This window comes from Sus scrofa, chromosome 7, assembly GCF_000003025.6.
Source record: "Sus scrofa isolate TJ Tabasco breed Duroc chromosome 7, Sscrofa11.1, whole genome shotgun sequence".
Taxonomy (NCBI): domain Eukaryota; kingdom Metazoa; phylum Chordata; class Mammalia; order Artiodactyla; family Suidae; genus Sus; species Sus scrofa.
This window is the reverse complement of record NC_010449.5, coordinates 65,812,121-65,830,593: the sequence shown is the minus strand read 5'-3', so window position 1 is coordinate 65,830,593 and position 18,473 is coordinate 65,812,121. Positions and strand designations below refer to the sequence as shown.

Sequence of the window (18,473 nt, the reverse complement as noted above, 5' to 3'; positions counted from 1 at the left end):
ATTATGTACGAAGCTAAGCTATAGCTGAGACTAAACAGAATATATTAGAATGTACATAAAAGTCTTGAATAAAAGTTATGGATTGACTAGATCAAAAAATCACAGAAAATTATCAAACACATACTAGTCAAATTCCTGAATTTCTTTTTGGCTTCGGCCCTCTCTTCAGCATCGAAGTACCAAACAGTCATGGCATATCTGTGAAAGATAAGCAGATATTAAAAAGAGGCTTGAAAACACTACCAAAAAATAAAAAATACTTGCTATAAATTTCACATAACAGTCATTTGTAAAGTCAACGTTTAAATTTTTTCCATCCCAATTTGAATTTAAAATAAACTTCTCTGGTTTCAAGTCTATTTAAATGTAATAAAACACGTAAGGAATTCCGAGTATGCGCCAGGCATTATCCTGAGCGATGGGAATTCAAATGGTCCTGTGAATACATCAGCTTTTTTCTCAAGAAGCTTGGGCTCTAGCAGGGGAGAAAAGCGATTTAACAAATAATGGAACAGGTCAAGATGATCTACACAAAAAATGCTGGAAAGGAGTCATTCTGCTAAGGATTGAGAGACTTAAGTTGGTGGGAAGAGCAAAGAAGAGATGACATCCTAGTGAAGCTTTGGAGAGTAACTTACCAAATCACAAGACACTTACAATTCTGGGCTATTTTCTCTTAGTTTTCCACATTGAGCCAATGACACAATGATAACAATGCCCTCAAGCTTTCTACTGCATCCCATTCATTTGCTTTATCCCATCTATGGGATAGACTATAACAGGAGTCATTTCATGCTTGAGTTTTTAAAAGGTTCATTTGTTGTTGTTGTTGTTGTTATTATTATTATTATTATCATTATTATCAGCTACTGGAATTTCTATAGCACTTGATTTTTTTCTAAGGGATTCTTATCAACATTTGCTAATGTTTCCCCTGTGACTCTGGTCATGGAGACACTGGAGAATTCTGCACAAATGACAGGGTCCAATTATTGTGTCCCATTAAATAAGCCACAGTAGGCTTTGGTGGTAGAATTACTTAACTGCTCACCTAGGGTACATCCCAGTTTGACATTTAATATGCAGCTCTGTGTGGAGCTCAGATCCGTGATTTCTGGAGGGAGACACATAACCCTTAAGCACTTTACACCTGTGATTTTAATTTAATTAGGCTTGTTAAGGTTTAGTCATTATCCTTCTAACCAATCTCTCTCCTCCCTGCCCCCAACTGCTATTCCCAATTCAAGCTACACCCCACAGAGCTCCAATACCACCTGGTTTACAGCTTTGTCCATAAAACAAAGGCAAATGAGAGGCAGAATCCAAAATTAAGATTACATTGGAGTTCCCGTTGTGGCTTAGCCATAACAAATCCAACTAGTATCCATGAGGATGCATGTTTGATCCCTGGCCTCACTCAGTGGGTTAAGGATCTGGTGTTGCCGTAAGCTGTGGTGTAGGTCACAGATGCGGCTCAGATCCGACGTTGCTATGGCTATGGTGTAGGCAAGCAGCTGTAGCTCCAATTTGACCCCTAGCCTGGGAACTTCCATATGCTGCGTGTGGAGCCTTAAAAAGCAAAAAAAAAAAAAAAAAAAAAAAAAAAAAGATTATATCAGAATGGAAGATGGAGTTTCTATTGTTGCTCAGCAGTAACAAACCCAACTGGTATCCATGAGGATTTGGGTTTGATCCCTGACCTTTCTCGGTGGGTTAAGAATCCGGCATTGTCATAAGCTGTGGTGTAGGTCGCAGACATGGCTCTGATTCAGCCCCTAGCCTGGAAACTTCCATATGCCACAGGTGTGGCCCTAAAAAAAAAAAAATAGATTATATCAAGGACTTCTAAGATTAATACTAAGCAATGCTAACTTGTTCATTTACTCTGAAAACCTTCCCATGCATGATCTAGAGAAAGGAATTTCACTAACAACATTGTAAATCAACTATACTTCGATAAAGTATGTTTTTTAAAAAAAGGAATTTTAAAAATCCAACTATTAGGACATGATGAGTACAGTAAAATTTTAAGCTAAGGAAAGGGTGAAAAGAAAACAAAATCAGAACAAATTTCTTTTTTTTTTTTTTTTCCTCAAGGTTCTTTCTCCACTTGGAACTGGCAACTTCTCTAGAGGGAACCAGACCAAATTCCTAATTTGTGACAGTCAACATTCCCTAGGAGTAATTCAACATTAAGTTTTTTTAATGGAGGGGTGGGGAAGAAGCGAGAGAAGAGAAAAACTTTCTGGGGAATTTGGAATCCAAGATGCTCACCTAATGGAAAACAGTATGTTCAAGATAGGTTTGGTGTACTAACGAGTCTAGCGTTTCTCCCGCAATTTTTATTGACTTCAAATATGTTTGCTGTCAGCTTTGGGGGGTGGTTGGCCCCTCATATGCTCAGAACACAAGCTGAGAGAATTCTCTGGGAACCGAGGTTTGTACAAGAAGCTTCTTAAGGGCAATTGTGGCCCTGGCTGTTACCTGGTCGCATAGGAAGGCTGGACTTCATGTGGGTTCCTGCGGTCTGACCAGAAGAACAAGAGTCTGTCAAAAATGGGCTCCACATCTGCTATGAATGATTTCCCTTCTGGAAATATCCGCAGGATCCCACCGTGTAGCTGAGGGCCACAAAGAAGGTAGATTATTTCCTGGTCTCAGACATAGTTCATTAACAATGATAGTTTAGCATCATCTAGAAGTAAAGCTATCTTCCAACTGCTACTCCATGTGTGTATTATGCCCTAGATGGTACTTTGGCCTCATCCTTTGTTCAAACTTGGCTAACACACATATCTCCTTATTCACCTCATACCAAATGAAGCCTCCGCCCCCCCCCCATCACGAAGCCCCTGGATACAAAACGAAGTACTATTGGGTCAAATCATATGGAACTGCCAATATGTGACTCTTTTTGACCTACAGCAATTTCATATAGTTCAATCCAATATTAACAGCTCCCTAGGACAGTGACCACACATAACCTCCCCTTCAATTAGAATTTACAGCTTTCTCTGGAACTCCCCTAGCTCCAAAGTGATTTCATCAGTTGGAAGTTACATACTCTTTTTTCCTGACTCCCAGACCACCTTATCTGTATCTTTTAGGACATACATCACTCTCTTTCTTGAATTACTTTTTTTTATTACATGCTCACCCCATCTATCCACGAGAAGAACCATGTCAAGGTAGAATTCAGGCCTTATACATCAGTATTTCCCCACAGCCAAATGCCCGGCACCAGTACAGGCACACGAATATTCACTGAATGATTTCATACTCTGTTATTTATTACCACCAATCTGACAACTTTACTCTCATGTCTATAGCATCACCTTTTGAGATTTTAAAGGACAACTAAGGGGATATATTCCAATCATGTTATCAAATAGGGAGGCTTGTCACTGATTCACTGGTTTCCCAGGTTTAGATTTTCTTTTCTTTTTTTTTTTTTGTCTTTTGTCCTTTTAGGGCCACATCCACGGCATATGGAGATTCCCAGGCTAGGGGTCTAATCGGAGCTGTAGCTGCCAGCCTACGCCAGAGCCACAGCAACACGGGATCCGAGCCGTGTTTGCAACCTACACAGGATCCTTAACTCACTGAGTGAGGCCAGGGATTGAACCTGAAATCTCATGGTTCCTAGTCGGATTCATTTCCACTGCGCCATGACGGGAACTCCTCACATTTAGATTTTCTGACCCCGGATAAAATCTCCTTACTCTAGGACAGCCAGCATCTGTCCTAATGAACAGGAAATGGAGATGCAGAAGGTTCAAAAGCCAAATCAGCTTGAAAAGTTCTCCAACTTCTCAGACTCCTAAATCATCCTTAACTTTCAGAAAGCATACGAATTCCAGACAAATGTTTGTAAGCGTGGAACCAGACTTCATATCTCTATCTATATAAGAAAATAAGCCATGAAGCCTTTGGCGTTCACACCATAGTAAACCATGGCAAGAGGCCACCACAGAGGCATTTCACCCTGAGAAAGAAGACTGTGGGAAACCTTGCTTGAGAATCGTTTTCTGTCTAATAGCTCTACTTTTATTAAATTCTCTAAATGTTGCTGCTGGCAGGGAAAAGTATATCCCTGCTGTCAGGGAAAAGTATATCTTATTCCACATTGAGAAATCCTATTAGCTCTGGATTAGGCGAAAAAAAACTGATCCCTGCTCCTAAAATAATAAGTTACCTTCTCTTCATCGACCATCAAATTATAACCTATAACCTAATAATGGCCCTACCCACCCACCCCCATCAAATTAACTTCATATCTATTGTTTTCATCTCATTGACTTTAGTACTAATACCATGAGAAGAAAAAAGGAAATGTGAAATAGAAAAGATTCTTCAGTGGGAATTATGAACTCCAAACTCTAAGTCCTCTGAACTCTTTTCCTACAGTTCCTAACCCCACACTTGACGCCCATTATTCCAAGTACCTTGGCATCCCAATTCTTGTTCAGATAGTAGATGCAGGTGATGCAGCGGCCGTCGCCGTTGGGGTTGTCAACATGTCGAACGTAACCTGTTCCATTTCCTGGGTAGCAAGCCACCATCGCCTATGGAGAAATCCCAAGGGAGCTGGTTAGCAAAGCTGAGACAGTCTTCACCCACCGGTGGACAGCTGAGTAACAGTCTTCTAGGGTGCAATGTGACAGAAGTGGCTGCCGGCCCCTGACGTCCATGTACAATACGTGACTGTGGACTCTTTAGCATCTAAGATAAACAGCCAAGCCATACCTTATGGCTCAGCTGCGTGGAAAATCATTCAACAGTATTCCCGCAGTTCCAGAACATTTAAAATAATATCTACATCATCACTGGGATGCCCTGCCCTTCTTCAATCCTTCTTTTTGGAAAAGTAGATTCTGGATTCCCACCCTAGACCCACAAAATCAGAATCATGAGGTTAGGTGATTTAGGCTTTATGCCATATTAACAAGTGCCCTCAAATCACCGAATCAGCCAGTCTTCAATTAATGGCAAAAAATACTTACATTTACAAAGACAGAAGCCAAACACAAAGGAGGAAAAGGGCAATAAAATGCTTCAGACAGAAAGAAGAGGAAAGGGCCAATGGACGCTATGCCCCCAACTTTTAGCATAGATGACAGGCAGATCCAGTTCGTAGAAAAAGCCACAGACACATTTTGATGCCTTTTTCGAGGCCTGTCTTCTTCCTACTGACAATTATCAAATCAGATGATAACCTGGTATTCTCTTCCTTTGCCCAAACATTACCTGTATCAGCCAGGTGGAGATAAAAGCAGGAAGCTGAACTCAAAATCCTACTGAAAATTACTATTAGGGAATTACTATGAACAAACCTCTAACTGTTCCCTGGATAATTTATTGCAAAGAGTAGAAAAAAAAAATAAGCAAAGTACGGAAAGCCAGTTCTTCTCACAGGACATTACCTTATTTTGAAAATTTCTTTGTAGGGATGAGATACATGCAGGGAAGATACTGGCAGCACAAGATGTTGTGTTGGGATATTTTTCCTGTTAAATATTTTCTGATATATTTTTAGGGCTTAGAATAGTTCCTGACACACAGAAACTATCTGTTCAAATTTGATAAATAAATGATTTGAAAATGGCTCTTTCCTCTCAAGAGTAAGTTTACATTCCACTTAGATTAGCAGAGATTTCTGTCACTTTAAAGCATATCTTCAGGAGTTCCCTTGTGGCACAGTCGGTTAAGGACCTGGCATTGTCACTGCAGTGGCCCAGGAAGCTCCACGGACAAAAAAAAACACCCAACAAGAAAAAACACATTAGCTTCAAACATACATGTAGTGATCCAGTTCATATTTCCCCTTATGAATGACAAGATCCTGTCATTAGTAAAATAACAGTCAGGTAGAGCCCAAACTAACACACTAGTGGCTCAATGAATCAGCTTCAATGCATGCCAAGTCACTCTGAGTGGTAACACGAAGACATGAACTAGGCCTGCACTTGCAAGGCTTCACACACGTTGCATAATAGAATACAAATAAGGCTGAATAGTAACTTGGCTTTATAATGACCTTAAAGCTTAAATCATGATATCTCTCAAACTTTATATTCCCATGCAGCTAGCAATCCCCATATCCTGCCTTTGAACATCTAAAATGTCAATGCAATGTCATCTCAGAGCTGGAGTGAGGCTGTCAGCTTGAACATCTTTCAGAGGTGGAATTCTGAGGGTACTGAGATCAAAATTTAATAAATGATGGTACCACCAGGCAAAGGATGGCTTGGAGAAAGGTGATTGGCTGCAGACAGAAATGATGGGCCTCGCTGGCGAAGAAGAGATAAATGAAGTCACCTGTAATGACTAGGGAATTACCCATCCCTGGAAGCAGCTATTAGGATTATAAGAGCCACCATGGAACCAATAATTGAAAGTCACTTAAGCCACAAACAATTACAAGCTGGATTCCCTACCAACTCAGCCTCTCCCCACTGTGCAGCTCTGAAAAGAAGAAAAAGTACTCCATCAATGCTACATAATCTTATATTCTTAAACACTTCTACTCTAAGGAAAAGGTCACTGGTCTGGATGCCTGCCACCTCATTTACTCTGCAACTAATCATGTGATCCCAGGCTTGTTTTTTTTTTTTTTTCTGTAAAGAAGGGCTTGGGGTACCTGGCCTCCAACAGTCCAAGAAGATCTAAGACTATCTGAGCATCAACACCAGAAGCAGCAACAGAGTTCTTCAGGGCATTAGGAAGTGCTTACCTGCCTCAGGACTCAGCTTTGATTAAATACTGAAAAAACAGGTACAAACTCACAAATGTACATCCTTTACAAAGTGCTGCATCTATAAAACAACACGCACAGGGCAGGACCTGGCACATTCCATGGGACTTATTATTAGGACAAAACTCCTAAGTGTCAGCAAAGTATCTGATTGCCTAAGAGAGAGAAAGAGAATTTCTCTGGCCAGAGGTAATCTTCACTCTCTCTCCTGGTTCCCAAAGCCATAGCATCAAGTTGGAAACAATGGAAGGAAATTATTGTGGGCCTCAGTGGGCCCGTCGTGACCACACAGGCCAACTGTATCAGTGTTTTCTGGACAAGGGCCACAGGAGATGGGTCTTGGCTTGGGCACATTCCCAATATTTGTTAGTCTTTGACACAGTCTAAAACCAGGAGGCTAAGGATGCGCTTAGAAGTAAGGCTCACATCAATAACAAGTCACACATTTCTGTGCCAAATCGCGCACGGGGCAGAAACAAACTCCGGAAACTGATCGGTTCCACGGCGTTGCTATCCAAACCTCATCAAGCCGGGAAGGGATTTGGAGTGTATAGAGGAGAACACTCCAGGAACAATAAAAGCAACGCCAGAGTACTTCAGTTATCACAGGACAAACATGCCAAGCAATAACACTGACACCCATCAGGAGGAAGTCTCCCTTATCGCGGACTTATTATTTTTCCAAAACTTCCTGATGAGATTAATATTTAAATTTACTAGACCAGAGATATGTGCTCTGGATATCTCGGCAGCAACTCTGCAGGAAGTAAATGGGTAAGGAGTCTTTGAAAACCTATACAGACATAGAGAACTTCAACAGCCACACCCAAGTAACAAAATCTGCTCCCCAAATGCCACGGTGTGGCAATAATAATAATTCTGTTAAGAGTTATTATTGAGTTGGCTTCATAAAAAACCATAATAATAATAATAACTCTGTTAAGAGTTATTATTGAGTTGGCTTCATAAAAAACCATATCCCATCAATCCCCAAGGAAAAGGTGAAAAAGGAAAGTCCAAGGTTTCCATCCCAATGCCTACACAGAATGCTCTGCATTGAAACCAACCACAGCTCGACTGCATGTGTAAACCATTTCAAAACACTGGCATCAGCGAGCTCCACTGTCCATTCAGCAATAATGATCATTTTAGATCTATGGCGGGAAGGGGAGGTATCTGTCCCACCCCAGCCTCCACTTAGACTCACCATTTCCCCAATAACAGTCAACAGTATAGATTTTTACAGGAACATATTTCATATCACTCATGATTTCCATAGTTAACCAGTGTGACTTGATCTTAAGTTAGAGAGTGGAATTTTTTCTTTTTGTCTTTTTTTAGGCTAAACCCTCAGCATATGGAAGTTCCTGGGCTAGGGGTCAAATTGGAGCTAGAGCTGCCGGCCTACACCACAGCCACAGTAATACCAGATCTGAGCCGTCAGAACTCGGGAGCGTGTACTATGCTAGCTACAACTAGGAAACTTGCTATCCTTTGTGATGAGGGGCTGGTGTTATAAAATCTTCAGATTTTTGGAGAGTAGCAGGCAGCTGAAATGGATTTGTATGTAAACTCTCCTAAATATTTCTGATCCCTTTATTTACTCATTCATTCATTCATTCATTCTCTTTTTATGGCCGTACCTGCAGCATATGTACATTTCTCAAATCAGAGCTGCAGCTGTGACCTATGCCACTGCCACAGTAACACCAGATCAGAGCTGCATCTGTGACTTAACTCCACAGCCTGCGGCAATGCCAGATGCTTAACCCACTGAGTGTTGTCAGGGATCAAACCCACATCCTCAGAGACAACATCGGGTCCTTAATCTGCTGAGCCACACAGGAACTCCCAATCCCAATTTTTAAATCAGGGCCACAAAAAAAAAAAAATACATCAGGCTAGATTTAGAAATCACTCTCTGAGGTTCTCCTGAGAGATCAAACTACATGTGGGCTCCCTCCTCATCTCTCTTTACTAGGCTCAACCATATCCTTTCTTCTTCAGCACCATCTACAGCTGCCCAGGCCTCTGCCAGACCTCCTCCCCTTCAAGGCTTTCCCCCATGTCCACTCTGGACATAGCAGTGGGGGCCCAGGACCCTTCCTCTCTTCACCATAAGGCACCAACCACACAGAGTACTAGATATGTAAGACTTGAAATGAGGTACACAAGACTATGTGCTTTATTAACTTGGAAAAACAGCCAAGCAAATCATCTGTATGGAGAAAGTAAGAGGTGAAGTTTTCTGGCGAGAAATGGGTTCAATTTATATCACCTTGATAAGACAAATATCATATGATATCACCTATGTGTGGAATCTTAAAAGAATGATACAAACAAACTTATTTACAAAACAGAAAGACTCATAGCCACAGAAAACAAACTTATGGTTACCAAAGAGGAAAGGGGGAGGGATAAATTAGGAGTTTGGGATTAACAAAGACACCCTACTATATATAAAATAGATAACCAACAAGGGCCTACTGTGTAACACAGGGAACTCTACTCAATATCTTGTAATAACCTATAATGGAAAAGACTCTAAAAAAGAATATATATATATAAGACATTGTAAATCAACTATATTTCAATAAAAATTGAAAAATATATATAACCTAAATCACTTAAATTCCTCCAGTACAATATTCACAAGGCATAATTGCAATTATGCAAAGCTTTCTCTAACAGTTTCAAGAAAATGTCACTACACAGAGTTCACACTGCTGTCAGTCCGTTGCAAAAGAAGTAAGCTCTCAATGTGACGATGAACAGCTCATAAGCATAAAAAGTGTTTTAGAATCTTTATATTCATTCTAACTTCATCTAGATTGGCATAAAGAAATTAGTTGGAGATAATATAGGCACTTTAGACAAAAAAAACAAAACAAAACAAAACATGCAAACTGTCATTAGTTATCTTGGCAGATTGCTTGTTATCTAGTTAAAGACTGATATAATGAGATGAGGGAGAAATGGGAAAATATGTTTTTGGCGAGTGACAACATGAGCTGTGTCCAGCTACCATGTTCCCCTTCCCAAAGTCTCAGCTTCTGACCACACAGTTCAGAAGATTCAGAACATCAGATAGTCCGTATCTGTCAGGTAAGTAATTCTTTCAATGAACCCCAAGTTACTCACAAAAATGTCTACTGTTCTACTATTCTACTTCTGAGAACACTGAGAACTCCTTTTGCCTTCTTCATCTGCCCTAAGGCCACACTAAAAACTCCTTTCCCTGAACGCACATACCCAGAACTCTACTAAACACAATCTTACCTCCCAATTTGCAACAGTAATCATTATGCCCCCCATACCTGAAAATGAAAAATCAGAAGTGATAATCAACTCTCAGTTGCTTTGGCAAAATGGGCCTGCTAGTTCCTCCTGGTCAGGCAGGAGCAGCGTGCCTAGAAGGGCAGGGAATGTACCATATTCACTTGAAAACCTGTCCTCAAGTAGACTTTGGTCATCTGTGCCCCTCTTTACTATGAACTTGGCCTTAACTTTGAGATCATTCAAACAACCATCAACTACCAAGACTCTGGAGCCTTCACTCAGGGTTCTCAGCTCGGTTGATAACAGCATCTTGAGATTCTTACATTAAAGAGCTGGGCTCCGGCCCTCACCCTCAGAAATACATATACACACACCCAGGACCCTGCAGAGGATTCACAGGTCTGTAAGGTCAAACTGTGCTAGATCAAGATTCTATTCCAGGGGATCCTGCGCTTCGTGCATGAACTTGAGTGAATCACCCTGAACTTGAGTGATTTACACTTCCCCAAAAGCCACTCCAACTCTCAGAGGCCAGGAATTTAAAAGACTATTGTCATTCCTTTCTGATATGTGCTTAATTCTTCTTCTTGGAGGGGATTCAAGCAGAACCCTGCAATTAAGCACAGTAAACAGGCCCAGGAACATCGACACTGCAGTACAGGCTGTTTGGGTTTGGGAAGGCGGCCCTTCCCGATGAGGCCTGGCTCCCGGCCAGCGGGGTGACGGCTGAGTGACAGGGCTACGTGCGCTGCGTGAGGGTGGCAGCCAGCCCACACCCGAGCACACAGCCCGGCAGCCCGCGGAGGGAACCGGCACCGGGAGGGCCCTCCCCCGTCACTATCCCAGTCACCAGAGAAATGTTCTCAGGGCTTCCTTGCAATTACGAAATCCTCAAAAGTCAGCCGAGCCCTGGGTTAAGGACATTAAGACAGGCATTTAACCGTATCCACTCTAATACCTTCCCGCAAATGGTAACAACTGCAGTTTCTTGAAGACCCATTGCAGCCAGGTAGCACTCTAGGGTGACAGGTGACACGTTCGCTCATGGAATTTCCAGGTTCAGGGCAAGGTGAGCAACCATCTGCCCTGAGTCACACTGCCCACAAGTTTTCAGCAGAAGTCATTAACCCTGGAAGTTATCATACAGACCAAGAAGTTATCTCATTCCTATAGAAAAACAAACTCATGAGTAATCCTTAAGGCAACACAGGGATAGGGACTCAGAACATTTAACTTCCTTTGATGTGGGAAACAGTTTTATCAGGAAAAAATAATACTTTCCATGTGGCTCTCTAAAGGCTCTGAGCAGAATAGAGAGAATGTTTGTGACTGGAGAATGGTAGGAGAATTAAGTATGCCTGTCTTTAAATTCTCATCTGGAATGAATCCTAAAATAGTTGAAGGAATCCATGATAACTGTGTGATATACAAAAATATATAGTTACCAATCAAAACACATTAAAAAATGCAAAAAAAATGCAAAAAATAAAAATAAAAAAAAATAAAAAATAAAAAATGCCTTGAAGCAATGTTCTGAAGAAAAACCAGGAAACACTTACTTGCACATCCCGAAGAATTTGAAGAGTCTGAGTCTTAACTTGGGACATTGTAACTATGTTGGAAAACGGAAGTTAAGGAACTTTCTAGGAAACCAGATCTTAGGCTCACATTTGGATTTCAGCACTGAAATCCAAAAATATATCTGCTGAATGAAAGGAATGGCACACAGCAAGTCAGAGCTATGAAACTCAGGAGGCACATTTATTTACTGAACAAACAATGGTACATGCCTGACACTGTTCTGTGTGTTTCACAAACATTACCTCATTCAATATTCATAATGGCTTCATGAGAGGGAACAATTATCTCCACTTTACAGATGAGGAAACTGAGGCATGAGGAGGTTAGGGAACTTGCCAGCTAGTCTGGATGCAGAGAGTGAGGCCTTAATCATCAGGTCATGCTTTACTGGTGCAGCTTATCTGAGGTCTAATATTAACTGATTCACTTCATTTTTGAGGGAACTAAGAACTTCAGTTCTTGATCCTGCTGTATAGCACTGGGAACTATATCTAGTCACTTATGATGGAGCATGATAATGTGAGAAAAAAGAATGTATATATGTATGTGTGACTGGGTCACCTTGCTGTACAGTAGAAAATTGACAGAACACTGTAAACTAGCTATGATAGAAAAAAATAAAAATCATTAAAAAAAAAATACTTCAGTTCTTCTTGAAGTATTTGACTCCCTCTCTTCTTTGCCTATTACCCTTTCCATAATGGTAGAAAATTATAAGGGGCAAAAAAATATATATATGAAAAATGAGTGTGCTTGGTATTGAGTCTGTAAGGTAAAAGCTCCAGGGGGGTGGGGCGGGCCTGGGGACAGGGGGAGGTGGGGTGGGAGGGGTGGTATTTCAACAAAAGCGAGGAGCAAAGGAAACTCATTCAATCTCACAGCAAAACACCAGTTGCCCAAGTTGTCTGTGATTGATTGGTTATTCCCATTGCAGAGCAAGCTCAATCCCACTCTAAACTCTGAAGCCCCATATCTGCTTCGGGTGCAGTTGGTCAACCATCAGCCTATGTCTTTTCCCCCAGCTGTCCCCATCCAGGCTCTGTGGAAAGAAGTCAGAGTCTCCAGGACCTGTCCTTTTAGCCCAGGTTTTCAGGCTTTCTTAAAGTCAGAAGTACACAAGAGTGTATTTCCCTTGGGAAGACAAGGTAAACTCCAAGGGATCCCAGGGATGAGACATAATTTCCTTACTTAGGTTCAAAGCTTATTCAGGAAACTCTTTACTACTAACACACTAATTAGAATTCATGGAACTTTCTGATATCACATTCATTAGAATACACTGGATGCAGTCCCATGGTGGCTTACAGGTCAGGTGAGATCCAGAAGACCTCTCAGACTGGGGGTGGGAGGAAGCAAAAAGCGTGTCAGAGAGAAATGTAAAAGCTACTCTGGGGAGCAGCAAGGGAACTAGAAATAAAGGAGTACCTGGCTCTGGGTCTAGGGGGCAGTGATGGTTAACATAATTGTCCCCATGACCCTCCAAGATGGGGCTCCAACATAAGCCCCATTTTACAAACATAGAAATGGAGAGAGACAAAAATTTACGGGACATTATAAAACTAAGCATGGTCTTCCCACAACTAAACACTTTTTTCTAAAATAGCAAGAAAAAGTTGTTTATGAAAACAAGTGCACTTATTTCCAGAGAGACTATGAATAGCATTGTCCACGATAACACAATAAAGGATTCTTTGATGATTCTTGTGGTTTATCAAATACAGGCTCAAACCCTTAACTGGGAAATTCCCTGGTGGTTCAGTGGGTTAAGGATCCAATGTTGTCATTGCTGTGGCACGGAAACTTCTGAATGCTATGGGTGTGGTAAAAAACCAAAACCAACCAAACAAACAAAAAAACCCACAACAACCTTACCCGGCAAGTCAAAGCCTCCATGCCCAAGTAGGAGAAGGCAAGTACCGGCCTCTCTTCCAACTCTATCCGGTCGTACCTTTGATTCCAGTCAACCTGGATTTGTCAGCTTTCCTTCCAAGAGTCCCACAGCTCAGCCTTTTGGAGCCTCGTTCAGGCAGCCATCTCATTCTAGAGAGTCAAAAACCACCTTAGGCTTCTGTGTGGTATTCAGTTAGCACATAATAGGTGCTCAACACAGAGGGAATTATCTGTTCACAAGGCACTCTTTTCCAGTTTGTGCTCATCCTAAATCCCTACAATTCTTCCTCATACTCCTTGCTGAACAAGGTACAAGTAGGGGAGCCACACTATGCAGGCATTATTAACAAAGCTTGTTTCCCTCCATTCAGCACAACAGGGGAGAGAATCAGTTCCAAATTCCGCTCCAATTCTGGCTCTGGAAAATTAACTTTATTGGTAAACATAATAGTAAAATTGTGTGGTGTGGGGTTGTGTGTGTGTGTGTGTACACAATATGTTAATGTTTTTTCTCAAAAATTTCCCAAATAAACCAAGACACATGCATTTTTTTTTTTTTAGTTTTAGCAATTAATAAGCTCAACTGAGCGAATGCAGATTTTCTCACTAATAGAGGAATTATAGAAAGATAGAGCATCACCCCTACCTGGCCTCCTCATATTAATTTTATTCAGTGATTCTCAAAGTTTGGCATGTATGAGAATTGCCTAGAGGACTTCTGATTCACTGAATTTAGGGAGAAGCTCAAGAATATGCATTTATGACAAGATTTTAGGTGAGGCTGCTGCTGCTGGTCCAACAACCACACTTTGAGAATCCATAGCTCTTTGGGGGCAAGACCAAAAGTTTGTGCAACGCCACACCCTAAATGATAAAAGGTCAAGGGGAATTAGAATTAGTCAGCTGCACTAGTTAACCTGGGGAACAGGAGGTGGTGGGTAGAGCAGGAAGTGAGAGGAATTCCTATAGGGCAGTTTCTGGCACAGGCTTTGCAGCGTGATTCTTGAAACCAGCAGGAAGCATTCCAGTTGCAACCCTGCAGCATTGCTGAAGATTACAGTCATGCCAGTGAGCTGGGGTGTGACTGTGTCTAGACCCGGATCGCTTCTTCAGGAATCTAATCAGAGGCACTGAAAGCATCGATATGCCTTCACAAATGACATTTTGGTCTCAGTTTTCATTTAATTCCTTATCATCCTGGAGGTAGATATTTGCTATCGTACCCATGTTACAGACGAGGAAAGTGAGGTTCAGATAACCAGCTTGCCCAAGATCACAGTGAGATGAAAGAAAATGGAAAATGTCCATCCCAGTGCCTAGGATGGTGCTGACTAAATTAAATCCAAATATAAAAATAAAAATCAACCTCATTCCTAAAGAACTGCGGTCCTGAGACGCTGCCTGCCAGGTGCAGAGCGAGCACCAGAGGCCGGGGTCCTAGCCCCGTGGTCCTCGGCTTCTCCGAGTCAGACCTCTAAATACCAGCTGCCAGGATCCACTGTAACTGAGTACTTTCTAGGGTCGAGCATGGACTTTCAGAACCAAGGGAAAACCCTTTACAAAGCCCAAGTCCCTCCTTTGAGATGGTCCTTCGTAGCCTGTTAACCCTTAACATAATTAAAAAAGTTTAACCCTTTAACACCAAATTGGGGATCACATTGTAAAACTTTTCTTTTCTTTTTTTTTTTTTCTTTTTGGCCTAACAAAATATTTATAGCTTCCCTGACACCCTGACATCCTTAAAAAATCCAAGTTCCTTTTAAAGATGAAATTAAGTCAACAGTGAAGGACTGTCAGAGACACGAAAAGTATATATAACAAACTCAAGAGTCTCTGCCTTCAAAGAATTTATAAGTAAATGGGGGTCAGGGTAATCAGCCAAAGAAATAAACCTTCTGGGGTGGCCCACTACAAGCCACCCACAGAGTTCTAGGGAGCTGGAGGGAACTTCATGGACCAGGCTCTAACGTGGATTTTGAGGCAAGAGCGGGAAAGACGGTTTGCTGGGCAAATCAGTTTCTAGCACTTCAGGGATCCAGGGGGAAGGAAGGAAGGCCTTCGGTGGGAGATTAAATGTGGAAGGGTCAGATGGGGTCAGACACAGAAAGCCTTAAATGGCACGCTAAACTCACAGCGTGTACAGCAGACAATGGGGAGAGCACACGGTTGGGCTTTTTTCTTCAAAGCATGGAGACTGCATGATTAGCGATGGGTTTTACACTACTTAAAACACTGGCAAGAGCACAAGACAATGGATCACAGGGAGGACAAGAACCAAAGGCAGGGTAAAGTGGGTATCTTGAAAATACTTCCTTCCTCAAGGATTTGTACTATGAAAGAGAAATACAATTTAGATTAAAAAAAGGAAAAAAGGACTTGAGCTTCCACAGTGAAGTTACAAAAAAACCCTCAAAAGCCAAACCAACACACAATAGCCGAATTGTTCCTGCCTGAACCATCAATATTTAAACAAGTTCTGTTCTGATCAAATTAACCTGCAAAACAATATAAACAGGAAAGGATGTGTATACATGTATAACTGAATCACTTTGCTGTCCAGCAGAAATGATCACATTGTTAATCAAGTATATTTCAATGAAACTTCAAAAAAAATGAAAAAAACATTTTAAAAATAGGAAAGAAGACATTAAAAAAAAAAAAAAAAAAAAAAGATGCACAGCTAGCTTTGTGTGGGGCACTGAGATTTCCGAGTAATAGTCCCTCAGGTTTGACTAGACAGATGAGTAGCGCAGGGAGGGGTCGGGAAGGGAGCAGCACAGGCAGAATCTCTGTTCCCTGTGTCTAGAGAGCATAGAGCAAGCTCCCCCAAAAGGTTCAGACTCTTTAAAATGGTATATCTTTACTACTTCCAAACAATGCTCAAAAAGAGGAGCATTATCCTAGATACTTCAAAACAACTTCAAGTTCCCCTAATAGAACCCAAAAAGATGTCGCTGACACCTAGAACTGAACTTTTCAAGTTTTCTTCCCACTGGCAAATAATCAAGACTAGTATCAAATTCTTTGAATCTTTGTATCTTTCAATTTTTTAAATATGTTAATAGTATTTTGGCTTCATTTTGGAAAGAAAAATAACAGTTAATATGACATAGGTACATTTACTCCAGAACTTGAGAAACATTGAGAAACATTGATCATCTCCTAAAGAATCAAACATTGGTTTGACTAAAAATAGAACAACCATAGGACCCAGCAAGTCCACTCCTGGTTATATATCTGAAAAAAAAACAAAAACACTAACTCAAAAAAGATACATGCCTCCCAATGCTCATTAGCAGCATTATTTACAATAGCCAAGACATGGAAACAACCTAAATGTCCATTAACAGATGAATGGATAAAGATGTACATATACACACACACACATACACACACAAATGGAATAAAACTCAGCATAAAAAAGAACAAAAGTTCCGAGTTCCCATCGTGGATCAGTGGTTAACGAATCTGACTAGGAACCTTGAGGTTGGGGGTTCGATCCCTGGCCTTGCTCAGTGGGTTAAGGATCTGGCGATGCCATGAGCTGCGGTGTAGGTCGCAGACGCAGCTCAGAGCTGGTGTGGCTGTGGCTCTGGCGTAGGCTGGTGGCTACAGCTCCGATTAGACCCCTAGCCTGGGAACCTCCATATACCACGGAAGCAGTCCTAGAAAAGGCAAAAAAGACAAAAAAAAAAAAAAAGAACAAAAGTTTGACATTTGCAGCAAGATGGATGAACTTGGAGGGCGATACACTACATGAAATAAGTCAGATAGAAAAAGACAAATACTGTATGACATCATGTGTTTGTGGAATCTAAAAAATACAACAAATGAACAGATATTACAAAACAGAAGCAGACTCACAGATATAGTGAACAATCCAGTGGTTATCAGCGGGGGGAGGAGGAATGTAGGGGTTGGGAGGAGGAGGTACAAACTATTGGGTGTAAGGCTCAAGAATGTGTTGAATAACACAGGGAATACAGTCACCATTTTTGTAGTAACTGTAAATGGGAAATAACCTTTAAAGTTGTAGAAAAATAAAAAATTTTTTAAAATTAGTTTAACTTAAGGTTTGACTTAACTTTGTCCTGAAAATGGAGGATACTCAGTAAGCAGGTACCAAATAAATCCAACACAAGATCTGAACGCCTACATGACAGAACTGCAAACCTCTGTGTCTGTAATGTGGGGACTAGTTTGGGGCAGGGGCTGAAAAAAAAATATGACACTCAGTCACTACCAGCTCACCAGAAAACAAGAATAGGAACTCAGACACAAGTCAATATGAAAAGAAGATACAAAATTAAGGTAAGAGCCATACTGGTTTAAGATTGAAATAATGGAGGGAAACGGGGCACAAATTCTATGTATAATGAACCAAGCTAACTAATCTTGCTTGGCAAACAGATACACAGCTCTGAATCTGAGCCAAATCAACAGCTCCTGGCAATCTGCCAAAGCCGAATTCCTTAGTCTGGCATCATAAAATGATTTGTCTGTTGAATTTACAATTCCAGTGCCTCTGGACTCAGCTTCCCGCTGGGCATCCCTGGCAATTGCCCAGCAGAAAACATCTGAACTATCATTACTGTCAGAACATGTGCATTTGACAAACCCTAGAAAAAGTGACACCCATTTCTTAGAGCGATATTAGTTAACAGCTACAAAGTGCTGCTACAAAGGAATTATCAGGTCTATAGCTGTAATAATTAACGAAGAATGAATAACCTTCTGCAGAGGGCTAACCTGCAAGCAGATCCTTGGTGTTCAGTAGACACAGGTCAACCTGTCATTTAATTTAGCTGAGGCCACAAGGTGAGTCAAAAGCAGAGGTCTTGCCAAACTGAGCAAACGTGGCCCACAGGCAAGGTGCCCTCTGAGCTTTATCCTGCAGTGCTAGGATGCTGGGGCACTTGGGGATGCTTCTCAGAAGTGCTCTGCTCACTATGGGTTAAACTCCGCCCCC

At 41.3% G+C, this 18,473-nt stretch overlaps 1 protein-coding gene across 1 annotated transcript in view; it reads right to left on the bottom strand.

Moving 5' to 3' along the window:
* The window catches only part of EGLN3 (egl-9 family hypoxia inducible factor 3), a 28,024-nt gene that overhangs the window by 2,943 nt on the left and 6,608 nt on the right, over positions 1 to 18,473 (bottom strand). Inside the window, exons 2-4 of the mRNA XM_001928507.6 lie at positions 4,446 to 4,565; positions 2,485 to 2,621; positions 125 to 198 (exon numbers count right to left, since the gene is read on the bottom strand). Of these exons, the coding sequence (XP_001928542.3) occupies positions 125 to 198; positions 2,485 to 2,621; positions 4,446 to 4,565 (331 nt within the window). The remainder of the gene's footprint in view (positions 1 to 124; positions 199 to 2,484; positions 2,622 to 4,445; positions 4,566 to 18,473) is intronic.